The following is a 16,067-nucleotide window of genomic DNA, read 5'->3' on the forward strand; positions in this document are numbered from 1 at the left end:
TATTACAGAGAGAGGATTGACAGGGTGGTTTATTACAGAGAGAGGGGATTGATAGGGTGGTTTATTACAGAGAGAGGGGATTGACAGGGTGGTTTATTACAGAGAGAGGATTGACAGGGTGGATTATTACAGAGAGAGGATTGACAGGGTGGTTTATTACAGAGAGAGGGGATTGACAGGGTGGTTTATTAGAGAGAGGGGATTGACAGGGTGGTTTATTACAGAGAGAGGGGATTGACAGGGTGGTTTATTACAGAGAGAGAGGATTGACAGGGTGGTTTATTACAGAGAGAGGATTGACAGGGTGGTTTATTACAGCGAGAGGGGATTGACAGGGTGGTTTATTACAGAGAGAGAGGATTGACAGGATGGTTTATTACAGAGAGAGAGGATTGACAGGGTGGTTTATTACAGAGAGAGGATTGACAGGGTGGTTTATTAGAGAGAGAGAGGATTGACAGGATGGTTTATTACAGAGAGAGGATTGACAGGGTGGTTTATTACAGAGAGAGGATTGACAGGGTGGTTTATTACAGAGAGAGGATTGACAGGGTGGTTTATTAGAGAGAGAGAGGATTGACAGGATGGTTTATTACAGAGAGAGGATTGACAGGGTGGTTTATTAGAGAGAGAGAGGATTGACAGGATGGTTTATTACAGAGAGAGGATTGACAGGGTGGTTTATTACAGAGAGAGGGGATTGACAGGGTGGTTTATTACAGAGAGAGGATTGACAGGGTGGTTTATTACAGAGAGAGGGGATTGACCCAGGGCGGGGATAAAACCTTGGTCCGCGGCGCCGTGAGGCTGCAGTCCTAACCATTGAGCCACTGTGCTGTCCCGAGTGATAGATCTTTGGGTAAACGGCCTCCTTCTGTTGCTTTGTGCCCATGTTCCCAATGGAAGCTAGAACTGAAGATGGTGTTACAGGCTCCGCCTGCCCTTCACCCCCTCCCTAAAGCAGGTGGTCCACTAGCTGCCCGACACACATTCGGCTTTGTTGACCTTTATAACTGGGAGGATGGATTATACAAGTTGGAAGGTCCTGCTGCAAATGTACAGGCCATTGGTTGGACTGCACTCTTGCTGTGTACTGAGGAGTCTGAGAGAGCTGGACAGAGGGTAGCTACAGAGAGGATATTACCCCTTGCAGCAGGAAATCGAGAACTAGGGGACATGGCTTCAGAGTAAGGAGTCTCCCATTTAAGACGGAGATGAGGAGGGATTTGTTCTCTCAGGGGGTCATCAGTGTTTGGAATTCCCTTTCCCAGCACGCAGTGGAGTCTGGTTCATTGAATAGATTTGTGGCTGAGTTAGAGAGATTTTTGATTGGTAAGGGAGTATGGGAGGGGGTAGGCAGGAAGGTGGAGTTAAGGCCACATTCTGATCAGTCATTGCAGAACAAGCTCCAGGGGGCAAATGGCTTACTCCTCCTCTGAATTCTTATGTTCCGATATCAATGAGCTATTCCACCATGATAAGCATCATCACAGAGCTCTCATCCAACATCAATCCACACGCCTCCCAGCAGAGACTAACAGGCGGGCGATCAGCATACAAACGTCCTTGTTGGGGGTGGGTGTGTGATGCTGACACAGAAGGAAGGGTCAGCTTTCGACTGCTGGTATCGCCCTGTAGCTGAATTAAGGTCAAAGAAAACCCTACCCTTAGTGACACAAGCGTATACATGCAAATTAAACACTTACCTGGTACCTCAACCCCGTACACAACCACGTCAGCCATGCCGAGAATCCGACTGAGAGTTCCTTCGACCTCAGTGGTTGACACGTTCTCGCCTTTCCAACGGAAGGTGTCCCCTGTCCGGTCTCGGAAGTACATGTAACCATAGTCATCCATGATCAGGACATCACCTGTTCACAACACAGGAAAGAAGGACCCAGTGTTAGGAGTCAGGCCCTGAAAATGTCTCCCGGTCCCTTCATCTGGAACGCTGCGGCCTTCTGGAATGCCCCCCCCCCCCCCCAGCTAGAGGTCCTGTGAGTGTTGATCACTACTGGTCCCTAGAAGTGGAAACTGGGAACAAGGGGGTGAGTACCCTGTCTACACTTACCTCCAGGGTTCAAGGATACTTCAGGATAGATGGGGGCTAGGGTGCTTGGCCTGGGCTGGAGGAGCTCAGGTCAGGGGTCTTTCCAGGGATGGGAAAGTCCCCTCTCTGTGGCCTTGAAAACCTTTAAACACTCTTTCAGCATGTTGGGATGGATATAGAAATTGTAGAATTTATTAGATATTATATTTTATATTTGTGGCAGTAATATTATTCAAACCCCTGGATTAAAATGCATACAGGCATTGTATCTCCTAAACTGTAATTAAGGTGCGGTAAAAGGTGAGGTCGTTATTGATTTTAACCATTTATTCGTTTACAGAGGGATGGCGAACAGAACATTGCTGGAGAGTCCATGGAAAGTAGATAATTCATGAAGGATTGTATTTTGTCCCAGCTAAGCAGGTGATGGGACATCTTCGTGAGATGGAAACGATGTAACTAATGGGAGCAGCCAGGTCTGTCTGTAATAATTCAGTCTGTTATAAGATTGTAAGTTGTACAGCATTTTGCAATAGGATTGGAGTCTGACTAGACAGAAGAATATTGACATTGTTCCTGAAATGGGCCTCTCTCTCTCCAAAGATCTACACAGGTAAGTAATCTGTTTTGTTAACTTTTTCTTTTATAAATTTAGAGTATCCAATTATTTTTTTCCCAATTAAGGGGCAATTTAGCCAATCCACCTAACCAGCACATCTTTGGGTTGTGGGGGTGAAACCCACGCAAACACGGGGAGAATGTGCAAACTCCACACGGACAGTGAGCCAGGGCCGGGATTGGACCCGGGTCCTCAACGCCTTAGGTAGCAGTGCTAGCCACTGTGCTGTGCCGCCCTTGTTAACTTTATTTATAAGTGGCATTTGAACTGTATTGCGTTCCTTAATTGGAATTAGTGGTAGGTGTAGATAGTAAGTTAAAGATTTTCCTTGTATTTGAAAGCTGTTTAACTGTTCTTTGTAAAGCTATTTCTTTGATGTTAATGAGGTTAATTGTGTGTGATGATTAAAGTTGGTTTTAACATAAAAGATTCCTATTGGTCAGATTTATCACTCCTGGGGTGAAGTATTCTTTCCTCACTGTTTTAAAAATTGAAAAATTGTTGGGGTTTCTTGTTGGGTATCCTAACATAAATTGGGGTCTGGTCCGGTGTCCTAACAATGTCAATTTCAATGATCTGTCAGATGAAGGTAAAAATCTCCCTTCTGTAGCCTTCAAAACTTTAATGCCTCTTCCAGCATGTCAATAACAATGATTTGTCAGATGAAGGCAAATGTCTCCCCTTTGATGTGTTGGAAGACTTTGAATTTCTTTTTTCACATTGAATTTCATTCCCCCTCCTTCTGATTGGCGGAGCAGGATCGATGGGCAGAATGGCCGATCCCTGATTCTATGTTCCTGAATGGATGGTACACCGACTCACCATCCCTCTCAATTCCCCCTCTTCCCAAGGGATTTATGACGCTCACTCATCTTTCTCAACACATTCCGGATTGCAGCTTCTAACTTTTGATTTGAATTCAGGACAGGGTGATTTCGGGTGTATGGGTTGGAGAAGGCAAGGTTTCGGCGATTTACCAGGAGCTGAAGGAAAAGGAGGAGGCCTCGGTAGAGGAGTTAAAGGGCAAGTGGGAGGAGGAGCTTGGGGAGGAGATAGATGAGGGTCTGTGGGCTGATGCCCTGAGTAGGGTTAATTCTTCCTCCTCTTGCGCCAGGCTCAGCCTAATACAGTTCAAAGTTACTCACAGAGCGCATATGACAGGGGCGAGGTGGAGTACGTTCTTTGGGGTGGAGGACAGATGTGGGAGGTGCTCGGGAAGCCCAGCAAATCACGTCCATATGTTCTGGTCGTGCCCGGTGCTGGATGGGTTTTGGAGGGGTTTTGCGAGGACTATGTCCAAGGTGGTGAACGCCCGGGTCAAGCCGAGCTGGGGATTGGCATCATTTGGGGTAGCGGACGAGCCGGGAGTGCAGGAGGTGAAAGAGGCCGGTATTCTGGCCTTTGCGTCCCTGGTAGCCCGGCGGAGGATTTTGCTACTATGGAAAGATGTGAAGCCACCTAGTGTGGAAGCTTGGATCAATGACATGGCAGGGTTCATCAAGCTGGAGAGGATAAAGTTTGCCTTGCGAGGGTCTGTGCAAGGGTTCCTCAGGCGGTGGCAGCCGTTCCTAGACTATCTCGCGGAGCGTTAGGGGAGGTCAGTCAGCAACAGCAGCAGCCCAGGGCCGGGGGGAGGGGTTCTTTTGGTGTGGCGTTTGGGTTAAGGTGGGGGTTTTCCCTATTTGTGTTTTTTTACTGTTATATAGGGAGTTATTGTATATGGGGGAAATCCAATGTATAATTTCTGCTTGTTGTGTTCTTGTTTCTATCTTCTTGTTGGGGGAGGGGTGGGGTTGTTGAAAATTTGTTTAAAAACTTGAATAAATATATATATATATATTTTTTTAAACTTTTGATTTGACCAAAAGCCCCCAGTGGAGGTTACAGGCTGAAGGGCTGGCGAAGGGCGAAGAGGCAACGGTCAGCATTAATTCCCTTGGGGTTGTCGGGAAGGGGGCGTTAGTGCCAACCCCCGAAATGTCACCCTCGCCCTCTTACCCGAGAGGTACGCTGCATCTCCCTTCTTGAAGACGTCGTGGGCAATCTTTTTGGCCGTCGCCGCTTCGTTCACATACCCATCGAACCTCCGCAGGGGGTCATTCTGGACAATCCGACCAACCAGCTGGCCCGGCTCACCTGAGGAAGGGAAAGGAAAGCCACCAATCAGACCATGTCCTTGGGATCAGCTTCCTGCTGAGTGACAGGGAGTGGACTTGCTTTGCTGGTAAAATCCCTCCTGCTTTCAGGATCTGACTGAGCCACTGGCCTGATTTGTTAGGGCGGGGGGGGGGGGGGGGGGGGGGGGGGGGGTTGTATTATTTTAAAGTTGCAAGTTAAGGAGATCCTTTCCCCCAAAAATAAAGACCTTGTCCTTGTGGTGTTCTTTGTGTTGCTTATTTCAGGATGGTTGGCGAAGTGTTCACAAAGACCACAAAACAGCTTGAACTTAAACAAAGCTTTAAATTTATTAACGCTACTAACTTGGATTCAACACGTACTCCTAAAGAATACACAGTTGATTAATAACATTTAAACTACACCCACCTACAGCTAATCTCACTACTGATATAAACTATGATCTGCTTTCACACTATCTACACTTCTGACTCTCTCTAGCCACCTCCTGCACACAGTCTCCGCCAAGGCTTAGCATCACTGCCTTATATAGTTGTAACTGTAGCTCCCTCTAGTGGCTACTCTTGCCACTTAATTAACCCTTGCAGTTCTTACAGTTTTGATAACACCGCACCCCTGATTTTATTTTCTTTCGTTCATGGGATGTGATGTTTCTGGCTCGGCCAGCACTTGTCACCCGTTTCTAATTGCCCTCCAGAAGGTGGTGGTGAGCTGCCTTCTTGAACCGTTGCAGTCCATGTGGCGTAGGTACACCCACAGTGCTGTTAGGGAGGGTGTTCCAGGATTTGGACCCAGTGACAGTGACCGATACATTTCCAAGTCAGGATGGTGTGTGGCTTGGGGGGCGGGGGGACGGGACGACGACTTTCAGGTGGTGGTGTTCCCATGTGTCTCCTGCCTTTGACCTTCGAGGGGGTGGATGTGTTGTGGGTTTGGAGGTTGCTGTCCAAGGAGCCTTGGTGAGTTGCTCCAGCAGGTCTTGCAGATGGTTCTTGCTGCTGCCACTGAGTTAATGGTGGTGGGGTTCCAACCAAGTGGGGCTGCATTGTGCTGGTTGGTGTTGAGTTTCTGGAGTGTTGTTGAAGCACTCATCCAGGCAAGTGGAGGATATTCCGTCACACTCCGGACTTGTGCCTTGCAGATGGTAGGAAGGGAAATGGTGAGTCAAGAGGCGAGTCACTCACCACAGAATTCCCAACCTTTAACCTGCTGGTTACCTCAGTATTTATTGGACTGATATCACGGTGGCGCAGTGGTAGCACTGCAATCTCACGGCGCTGAGGTCCCAGGTTCGATCCCGGCTCTGGGTCACTGTCCGTGTGGAGTTTGCACATTCTCCCCGTGTTTGCGTGGGTTTCACCTCCACAACCCAAAAGATGTGCAAGGAAAGTAGATTGAACGCGCTCAATTGCCCCTTAATTAGAAAAAATGAATTGGGTACTCTAAATTATTTATTTTTTAAAGTATTTATTGGACTGGTCCATTTGGGACTGCCGTCATGTGCAAAATCCAGCGTGATGACATCAGTCATGAACATGACATCCACACGTTGCTTTCTCAGAATAAGGTAGGTGGGCAGGTGCAGCCCACCCGCCATTTTGAAAAAATAATAGATGAGAAATAGAGCTAGTTAACAAACCAATTGACCCAAAAATTATTCTACCCACAAATAATGGTGTTGGTTCGGAAAGGTGGGGAGTCTGCTTTTTGACCATCTGGGATGGGAAAGCAGGAAGGGAGTGTACATCTTTTGAGGTAGTACCCTGTGCGTCTTAGGGGTACACCCACCGCAACCCCATCCAAGATGATGTGTCCGATTGCTCCCTCCCCAAAAATCACAAACTTCCCAGAGTCCGGGTCCTCTGGGATCCGTTGCTCTCTTCTCCCTTGGTCCGGTCCCAGCAGCACCGACCAGCGAGTTCTGGCAAGCTGCCTGCCAATCAGATTTAGAGGGGGATGGGCGGCTTGCTGACGAGCCTGTAAGGGCATTGGAGGGTAGAGTGGACAAGAGTGCAGCTCGCAGATGGGTACTGCATATGTGCAAAAAACAAACATCAAATATCCCCCACCCCCACCCCCAGGAAAATCATCCGTAAGTTTGTGGTCAATGGTAATCACCAGGATGTCGATTCCCTTTCGTCCTCCAGCCCCTAATTCATTGCCGGAGAAGAAAGTTCCAACATTCTTAATAATAATCATAATAATCTTTTTTTGCCAGAAGTAGGCTTACATTAACACTGCAATGTAGCTACTGTGAAAATCCCCTAGCCGCCACACTCCGGCGCCTGTTCGGGTACACTGGGGGAGAATTCACTTAATAAGCACGTCTTTCGGGACTTGTGGGAGGAAACCGGAGCACCCGGAGGAAACCCACGCAGACGCGGGGAGAACGTGCAGTGACCCAAGCTGGGAATTGAACCTGGGACCCTGGCGCTGTGAAGCAACAGTGCTAATCACTGTGCTACCGTGCCCCTCTTGTACTTAGTCTAAGTGTTCCATTTTTCATGTGCGAATCTAGAGTGCCTATTTGACTGAGGGTGGCATCACAGTAGACCCTGATTGTGTCAGAACACACGCATGCCCACACACATGCACATGCCCACACACACACACACACACACACACACACACACGTGCATGCGCACACACGCACACACTTGTTTCAGTGACACCTGAGCTCTAACTCAGCATGGTCTCTTTTAAACACCAAGAGGATTTTGCTTATATTTTGTGCAAGGGCTGATTGCCTGCAAACACCAGTTGCTCAGTTACTAGAGGCTATTGGGCTACCTGGTTTACAGGGGATGCAGACACCATCACGGCCTCGAATCAGCTCCATTGTGTCCTCATCTACCTTAACCAATCGGATTGGGTAGACAAAGGGAAGAATGCGGCTATTAAATCCACAGGCACCAACCTACAAAGGAAATGAGACAATTAACTTTGAAACTACAGCCTGACGTCCCGTGGTCAATGACCAAGGCTCCACGCAGCACTCCATCATTACATAAACCTCAGGCATCCCGGCCTACTGCCCACAAACTAGAGATTGAAACTCCTCAGCAAACTGCGTTTCCCCAGTCCCATCAAGCAAGAGAATAATTCCCCCCTGGCAGCAGTAATAAAAAATACCCATAAATATTCACAACGCTCCGTCACTTGGTTACAATGTTTGTAGATAACACACACACACAAATCTGACTGACTGCATCCTCCTTCAGTGGTCCCACCCCACTCACAATAGAGGCAAACTGAATCCAGTGCAGAGTCCAGACTCGGCCAAGTTATTTAAAATTTCATTCCCAATAACTTGCATTCATCCTCCAACATGATAAAATGTCCCAAGTTGCTCCACAAGAGTCAATCAGACAAAAATGAACATGGGGGAACAGCTGACAAAAAGCATGCACGATGAATTCAGGATTAAGGAGGATCCTGTAGGAGGAGAGAGACGGAGAGGATTTAGGGAGGGATTTCCAGACCATTGGGCTTAAGCAACTGAGGGGATGGCCACCAAACATGGGGCGAAGCTAGTGCAGGATGCACATGGGGCCAGAGAGCTGAAGGACTGGAGCAGGGTCTAGAGATCCGGGTGGATTCTCCGGTCCCCCAGCTGCGTGTCTCTGCGAGGCGGGAGGCGACGCCCTGTTGGCTGGAACTGGGATTCTCTGCTCCCGCCGTTATCAGTGGGATTTCCCATGGAAGATAGCCACGCCACCGGGAAACCAGCGGGCGGGAGGTGTGTTGCCAGCGGGAACATAGAATCCCACCACCAGCGAACAGCAAGTTTGGCCGTGGTCTCAAAGGGTGTGCGTGGGGGAGGGAAAGTAAGTGCAGTGTGTATGAAGCGGGAGAAGCATTGGGACGTATTCCTGTACAGAGAAGAGCAACATCTGGGATGCGTTCTTCGAAAAATAATTGAAAAATATTACAAAGTATTTATCATAGAATTTACAGTGCAGAAGGAGGCCATTCGACCCATCGAGTCTGCACCGGCCCCTGGAAAGAGCACCCTACCCAAGGTCAACACCGCCACCCTATCCCCATAACCCAGTAACCCCACCCAACACCAAGGGCAATTTTGGACACTAAGGGCAATTTAGCATGGCCAATCCACCTAACCTGCACATCTTTGGACTGTGGGAGGAAACCGGAGCACCTGGAGGAAACCCACGCACACACGGGGAGGATGTGCAGACTCCGCACAGACAGTGACCCAAGCCGGAATCGAACCTGGGACCCTGGAGCTGTGAAGCAATTGTGCTATCCACAAGGCTACCGTGCTGCCTTACAGCACAGAAACAGGCCAAATTGGGTGGGAATTTGAGGGAAACAAACTTGCAGGGCAACGGGGAATGGGACTGACTGCATTGTTCTACAGAAAGCCAGTATGGGCTTGATGGCCCAAATGGCCTCCTGCTCTGCTGTTATGAAGCTATGGTGAATGGACAGATGCTGGAACCCTGCTGTTTTCACACCAACAATCAATAACTGTGTCTGCCGTTCACCCAACCCGTCCCCGCGCTCCCCAGCTTTCACAGCACCTTGTTGTCAAAGTTTCCCAGGCTGCAGTTACATTCCGTGGCCCCGTAGAACTCGGCCACCTGCGGGATGTGGAAGCGGGAGGTGAAGTCCTCCCAGATGGAGGGGCGCAGGCCGTTCCCGAGGGCCATGCGCACACAGTGCTGGCGCTCCACACCCCGCACAGGTTGGCTCAGGAGGTAGCGGCAAACCTCCCCGATATACTGGACAATCTGCAGAAAGAAGAGGCGGACTGGAATCAAAAACGGTCGACACGGCCGAAACGGAGCAGCTGCAACGTGGCTGACCCTTAACTGCCCTCGGAAACGGCCGAGCAAGCCCGTCAGGTCACCGGCAGTCAGGGCCTTGTCACATCGCGGGAAAGAATGAAGAGGATCAAAGGTCACTTTCAGGAGCTTGGCAGGATACCGCAGGGTCTCTAGGATGAATAAGTCGAATACCAGAAGAGGGGCAATAATTTGTTCTGGGCCTCAAACAACATATGCTAAAAGCTATTGGCTGGTTTGATGGAAGATTTTAGAAAGAATTGACATAATAGGATAAATAAAGAGTAACATTTCCCACTGGTGTCGGGGCGTCTAATAATAAACTTTTAGGCTTACATTAACACTGCAATGACCTTACTGTGAAAATCCCCTAGTCGCCACACTCCGGCGCCTGTTCGGGTACACAGAGGGAGAATTCAGAATGCCCAATTCACCCAACAGCACGTTGTTCGGGGCTTGTGGGAGGAAACCGGAGCACCCGGAGGAAACCCACGCAGACACGGGGAGGACGTGCAGACTCCGCACAGTGACCCAAGCCGGGAAGCGAATCCAGGTCCCTGGCGCTGAGAAGCAACAGTGCTAACCACTCTGCTACCATGCTGCCCCGAGTCTAGAACAAGGGGAGATAACCTTAAAATGCGAACCGGGCCATTGAGGAGATTAATTAGAAAACACTTCTTCGCAGGACGGAAGGTAAAAGTGTGGAACTTTCTCCCTTTGAAAGCAGCAGATGTTCGCTCAATTAATAATCACTTCAATTGGACCTCTAGTTTTTACTAGTCAAGGATATTAAGAGATAGAAGGCGAGATGGTAAATGGAGTTAGGATAATGATTGAGTGCTCTCCTCAAATCTGCACCGCACTGCCATCCAATAAGATCATGGCTTATCTGATCTTAGCGTCAACGCCATTTTCATGCCTGTCGCTGATCACCCTTGACAACCCCCATTATAGTTCAAGACTCTGTCAACCTCAGTCTTGAACAGATTTAGTGAGCTAGTCCCCACAGCTCTCGAGGGTACAGAATGTCGAAGGTTAATGATCCTCAGAGGGAAGAATCATGGATGGGCTCGAGGGGAAGAGTGGCTCATTCTCTGTCTGTAAAGCAGAGCCTTTCAGACAAAAAGGATGGAAGTGTTGCCGTATGGATCACTGGGAACGGAACAGAGCTGAGCAGGTCAGAAGGGTGTGGAACACCGAGTGGCATTGCCACTTCAGTGCCCCCCAACTCCGGTTTCTGGGAATTCTATAAACACGAGGATCGATTTCTTCAAAGAATGTTGACTCACCGTGCACCTGTACTTGACGCAGTCATCCCAAAAGCAAGAGGCGGAGAACTTTTTCCTGATTACAACAGTCAATCCATGGAGGAGACACTGCCCTATCCCCACAATATTCCCTAGAAAAGGAAAAACAGCTGGGTCAAGGGGATTCCATTCCTCACCACGCGTGTGGCTCTGCCAGCTGATGTAAACACTGCAGCTTTCAGCGAACAGGAAGCTGAGCAGCAGGAAGAGAACAGATGCTCCATGAAGCTTCAAAGATTAATTTCAAAGATTCTTCCTCATTGCCATCTTAAATGGTTGATTCCTTGGGCAAAATCTGCCGGCCCCCGTCCTGCTCAAGGTAGTGGACCTTTGAGAGGTTCACCATATTTTCTGGCCCCACCCCATCCCTACTGGGACAGGGTTCCAGGATTCCGCCCCTTATGAATTGTGCCCCCTTTGTTCGAGCTTCCTGCATGAGGGATAACATCCGCTCAGCATCAACACTACTGGGCCCCCGAGACATCTGCATTGAGCTCGCTGTTCTTATCTAGGGGTGACAAGGACCGGGACCCCACAGTGGGCAAATTATTAGCGAATGCAAATCCCCAAAGCCAAGCTATATCCTCCTCATTCGCTGAGTTTGAGATGATTACCCCGCCACTTAGTCTGTAGCAGGGACACTCCTCAGCAATGTACGGCACGGTTTGGGTCTCTCCACAAGGGGTTTGGTACTGATGCACAGGCTGTCGGAGTTTGGCTGCTCAGGGGACCTGGCCCGTCGTGAACCTGTTCAACAAGGCAGGCCATCACCAGGGCAGTGCATAGCCATTCGGCAGGTGGGGTTTGGTTACATGGAACTTGTTCATGACTTCCTCGGTTTATCATTCCTTGTTCCAAAGGTCGATCTTGCTCGGGGTGGGCGTTCCACATGGGGGCGCCGACATGGCAGGCGGGAGGAAGGTGGGTTGAACAGGTCATCATGGAGTGGGTAAGTCAGGCGCAGCGCGGGTGGGTTCAACCAGCTTGTGGGTTTTCCCCAGTTGACGGATATGTGGGAGAGTGATGTTTGAGAGGACAGGGAGCCAGGGGAGGGCCGTTTTGCGGAAAGTTCCAGTTATGCTGCGCATTGTTGCATTCAATTGTGTGTCAACAAGATGTGTGGGTGTGTGACGACGTTTGCCAGACAAGTGCACACTACTCTGCTGCGGAGCATGATGGGGCAACATGGCCCCCGTGTGGACCCAGCACCTTTGGTTCATAGATTGTTTCTGCTGTGAACCTTTGCTGTTGTTATTTTCAGATTTTCCCAGAAGGAGTCCTCGCTGGAGTTACTCCCAAGTACTTTGGGTTGTGAATCATGCTTTAGTCTCTGACCATCCAAGTAGATATGTAAGTTTTTTTTGGCACTGGCATTATGGAGGTGGAATACACTGGATCTGGTATGAAATAACAAAAAGAAATGGGTGGTGTACAGGTGGCAAATCAGTCGGTAACCACTCATGGAAACAATCTTCAGTGAGTGTTGTGAGGAATGTAGCAATTGTTACATATTATTTTTCATATTCTGTTGCAGTAATATTATTAAAAACCCTGGTTTAAAATACGTGAAAGCAGTGTGTTTGCTAAAGTTGTAATTAAGGAGTCATAAAAGATGAGGTAATCATTGTTTCCAACCACACGTTGCTGCCACAAAGGATGCCCCCCCTTCAAAAAGTGGCAAAGTGTTGGAAGATCTCGACAAATCACCTGCCTGTTTCTATGGGGAGAAACATGGCGGTTTTCTGGTTGAACCTCACACTTGCCATTTTTTGGGGACGATTTCGCTCTATGTTTGTGTTCCAGCATTCACTGACTGACTGACTATTATTCAGGTGAGTGACAATGTTTACTGGTAGCGCTGCAGTCTCACCCTTCCCGTACCCCCAAACCCTCCAACCCCTCCCCAGGTTACCTGCAGAGTGGTACAGCGGCAAACAGTCATAGACAATGTCATCGTCGCGCATGCGGTAGCCATAATAAACCAAAGCTGCCATTCGGTAATACCTGGAGGAAGAGAGAAAACTTAGGATGCGATTCAACTTCTTGAATTTTGCTAAAAAGAGAGACATACTGTCGAAGTTTTTCAGCTTCCATTCGTCAGGACAAATGCACGATTACCAAATTTCAAACATTTTCAAACATCTATACTACATGGCTCCCTGATGTATTCTGCCCGAGATGGGACTCTACCCTCTGGGGGTGATCATCTGCTCTCGGTCCCCATTGCTCTCCGTTGCCAGGTGACCTTCCTCTGCGGTACTGTCTTCAATAGTCTGGCACCTCAATCTACCGCAGTGAGATGTGCCAGTTCTAAGGAATGGACAACATATCAGGTGTCGGCTCAGGGAAGAACCACTTTACCCAGTGAGTGGCGGTGACCTGGAACTTACTTCCTCCGAGGGCGGCGGAAGTGGACACAATCGATGATTTCAAAAGGAAGTTGGATGGGCACATAAGGGAATTAAATTGGCAGGGTTATAGGAGTTGAGTGGAGGAATGGGACTGGCTGGATTGCCTCTGTAAAGAGCCAGCATGGACCAGACAGGCCGAACATCCTCCTTCTGCAGGGCAATGACACCAAGGGCTGCATTTACGGCCCCTCCCACCGGCGTGATTTACCAGTCAAGCCAAAGTCCAAGTCAATGGACCTTCGAGCGGCTGGCCACACTTTCTGCCCCCCCCCCCCCCCCCCCTCCCCAGCCTCCCCTCCCCCAACGCAGTGCCACATTCTCACCCCGGGTAGGGAATATTTATGCTTTTCCTCCCAAGGCAACGAGGTAGCAAGTGTAAAGCAGCGCAGATCCTCTTCCAGCCTCCAGGTGGCAGACTGCTCCAGGCAATAGAAATAAAGTGGCACGGTTACATTTTTACACCCCCTGCAAAGTCCAGTCGTCGCAAAAGAGTGGCTTCTCACACCATCAGCGGAGGCGCCCGCTGTTGCTGGATTGGCAGAGTGGCCGTGCAGGCGAGCAAGGGACTGAACGCAACCTCAGAGAACTGCCGGCTCAAGGTCAGTGAGGGGGAATTCTGCTGTGAGCTCATCTGCACCCCCCCCCCCCCCAATGGTTACAATCAGAGATCAGTCACAACACAGAAGGAGGCTTCACGGTACAAGTGGATAGCACTGTGGCTTCACAGCGCCAGGGTTCCAGGTTCGATTCCCCGCTGGGTCACTGTCTGTGCGGAGTCTGCACATTCTCTCCGTGTCTGCGTGTGTTTCCTCCGGGTGCTCCGGCTTCCTACCACAGTACAAAGACGTGCAGGTTAGGTGGATTGGCCATGATAAATTGCTCTTAGTGACCAAAAAAGGTTAGGAGGGGATAGGGTAGGTTACGGGGATAGGGTGGAAGTGGGGGGCTTAAGTGGGTCGGTGCAGACTCGATGGGCCGAATGGCCTCCTTCTGCACTGTATGTTCTATGTGCTATGACCTATCGTGCCTGTGTCGGCCCTCTACGAGAACTCGTTTTCTCTCTTCGGATAATGATCCGATTGTCTTATGAAGACCACGGCTGAATCTGCCACCACCTCACTCTCGGGACCTGTATTCCAGATCCTAAATGCTCGCTGGGTAAAACGCTTTTCCCTCACGTCAACCTTGCTTCTTTGGCCAGACACCTTCAATTGGCGTCATCTGGTCCTTGTCAATGGGAACAGCATCTCCCCCATATACTCCACCCGGACCCCTCACAACACCTCAATCAAATCGCCCCTCAACCTCCTCGCCTCAAAAGGAGAACATTCCCAGCCTACGGCCTTTCCTTCTGGGTGTGAGGAAATGAGAGGTCGGAGCGAATGACGCAGCTGAGGAATTACCTCCGGGTTTTGGTTTTCACCATAAGCCGACGGATTCCTGATCCACTCCCTGTACAGTCCCACCAGAACGTGCCACCACTTACCCGCCCCCAATTAAAACTCTTCCGCCAAAGTCTCCTGGGGTGGTACTGGAACCGCAGCTTCTATCTCCGAGGCAGGGCGCTGCCCACTGCCCTCCATGAATAGAAGACAGTCACTAATAAATCTGATAAAGAATCCTGTAGAAAACACATTCACCCAGAGAGTGGTTAGGCTGCGGAACTCGCCATCACATGGAGTGGTAGAGGCGAATGACATATACGGATTTGAGAGAGTAAAATCTATAAACAAGAGGGGGCAAGGGATAGCAGGATATGCTGATGGGGTGAGATAACATAACGTGGGAGGAGGCGGACGTGGGTACAGGCTTGATGCTAGTTTCTGTGCTATAGACTTGAAGCAACCTGCATTTATATAGGGATTTTGATATTTGCAGGACGTCGCAAAGTGCCTCCCAGGCAATGGGGCACTTCTTTAACTGCCACTGCTATAAGATCAGGAAAAACAGCAGCCAATCTGCAAACAGAAAGTTCCCACAAACGGCAATACAACAAGCCACCCGCTACTCTGTTCCCAAGTAGAGGGATAGACATTGGCCAATTAACACTGGGGAGAATTCTTTCCCCCCCCCCACCCTGTCCCTTCAATATGTATAGAACCTTAGTTCGGCCACACTTGGAGTATAGTGTTCAATTCTGGTCGCCACACAACCAGAAGGATGTGGAGGCTTTAGAGAGGGTGCAGAAGAGATTTACCAGAATGTTGCCTGGTTATGGAGGGCATTAGCTATGAGGAGCGGTTGAATAAACTCGGTTTGTTCTCACTGGAACGACGGAGGTTGAGGGGAGACCTGATAGAGGTCTACAAAATTATGAGGGGCATAGACAGAGTGGATAGTCAGAGGCTTTTCCCCAGGGTAGAGGGGTCAATTACTAGGGGGCATAGGTTTAAGGTGCGAGGGGCAAGGTTTAGAGTAGATGTACGAGGCAAGTTTTTTACGCAGAGGGTAGTGGGTGCCTGGAACTCGCTACCGGAGGTGGTGGTGGAAGCAGGGACGATAGTGACATTTAAGGGGCATCTTGACAAATACATGAATAGGATGGGAATAGAGGGATACGGACCCAGGAAGTGTAGAAGATTGTAGTTTAGTCGGGCAGCATGGTCGGCACGGGCTTGGAGGGCCGAAGGGCCTGTTCCTGTGCTGTACATTTCTTTGTTCAATATTGCCATGGGGTCTTTCACAACACCTGGGAGGGTAGATGCAGCCTCCGTTTGACCTGTACTACGGGTGTTG

At 49.5% G+C, this 16,067-nt stretch overlaps 1 protein-coding gene across 2 annotated transcripts in view; it reads right to left on the reverse strand.

The window, feature by feature from the left end:
- The window catches only part of slc27a4 (solute carrier family 27 member 4), a 68,642-nt gene that overhangs the window by 21,270 nt on the left and 31,305 nt on the right, over positions 1–16,067 (reverse strand). For both annotated transcript variants that reach the window (XM_072488705.1, XM_072488704.1), the window contains exons 5-10: positions 12,833–12,924; positions 10,903–11,012; positions 9,350–9,559; positions 7,596–7,722; positions 4,668–4,805; positions 1,707–1,871 (exon numbers count right to left, since the gene is read on the reverse strand). In XM_072488705.1, the coding sequence (XP_072344806.1) occupies positions 1,707–1,871; positions 4,668–4,805; positions 7,596–7,722; positions 9,350–9,559; positions 10,903–11,012; positions 12,833–12,924 (842 nt within the window). The remainder of the gene's footprint in view (positions 1–1,706; positions 1,872–4,667; positions 4,806–7,595; positions 7,723–9,349; positions 9,560–10,902; positions 11,013–12,832; positions 12,925–16,067) is intronic.

Source organism: Scyliorhinus torazame, chromosome 22 (genome assembly GCF_047496885.1).
Source record: "Scyliorhinus torazame isolate Kashiwa2021f chromosome 22, sScyTor2.1, whole genome shotgun sequence".
NCBI classification, from domain to species: domain Eukaryota; kingdom Metazoa; phylum Chordata; class Chondrichthyes; order Carcharhiniformes; family Scyliorhinidae; genus Scyliorhinus; species Scyliorhinus torazame.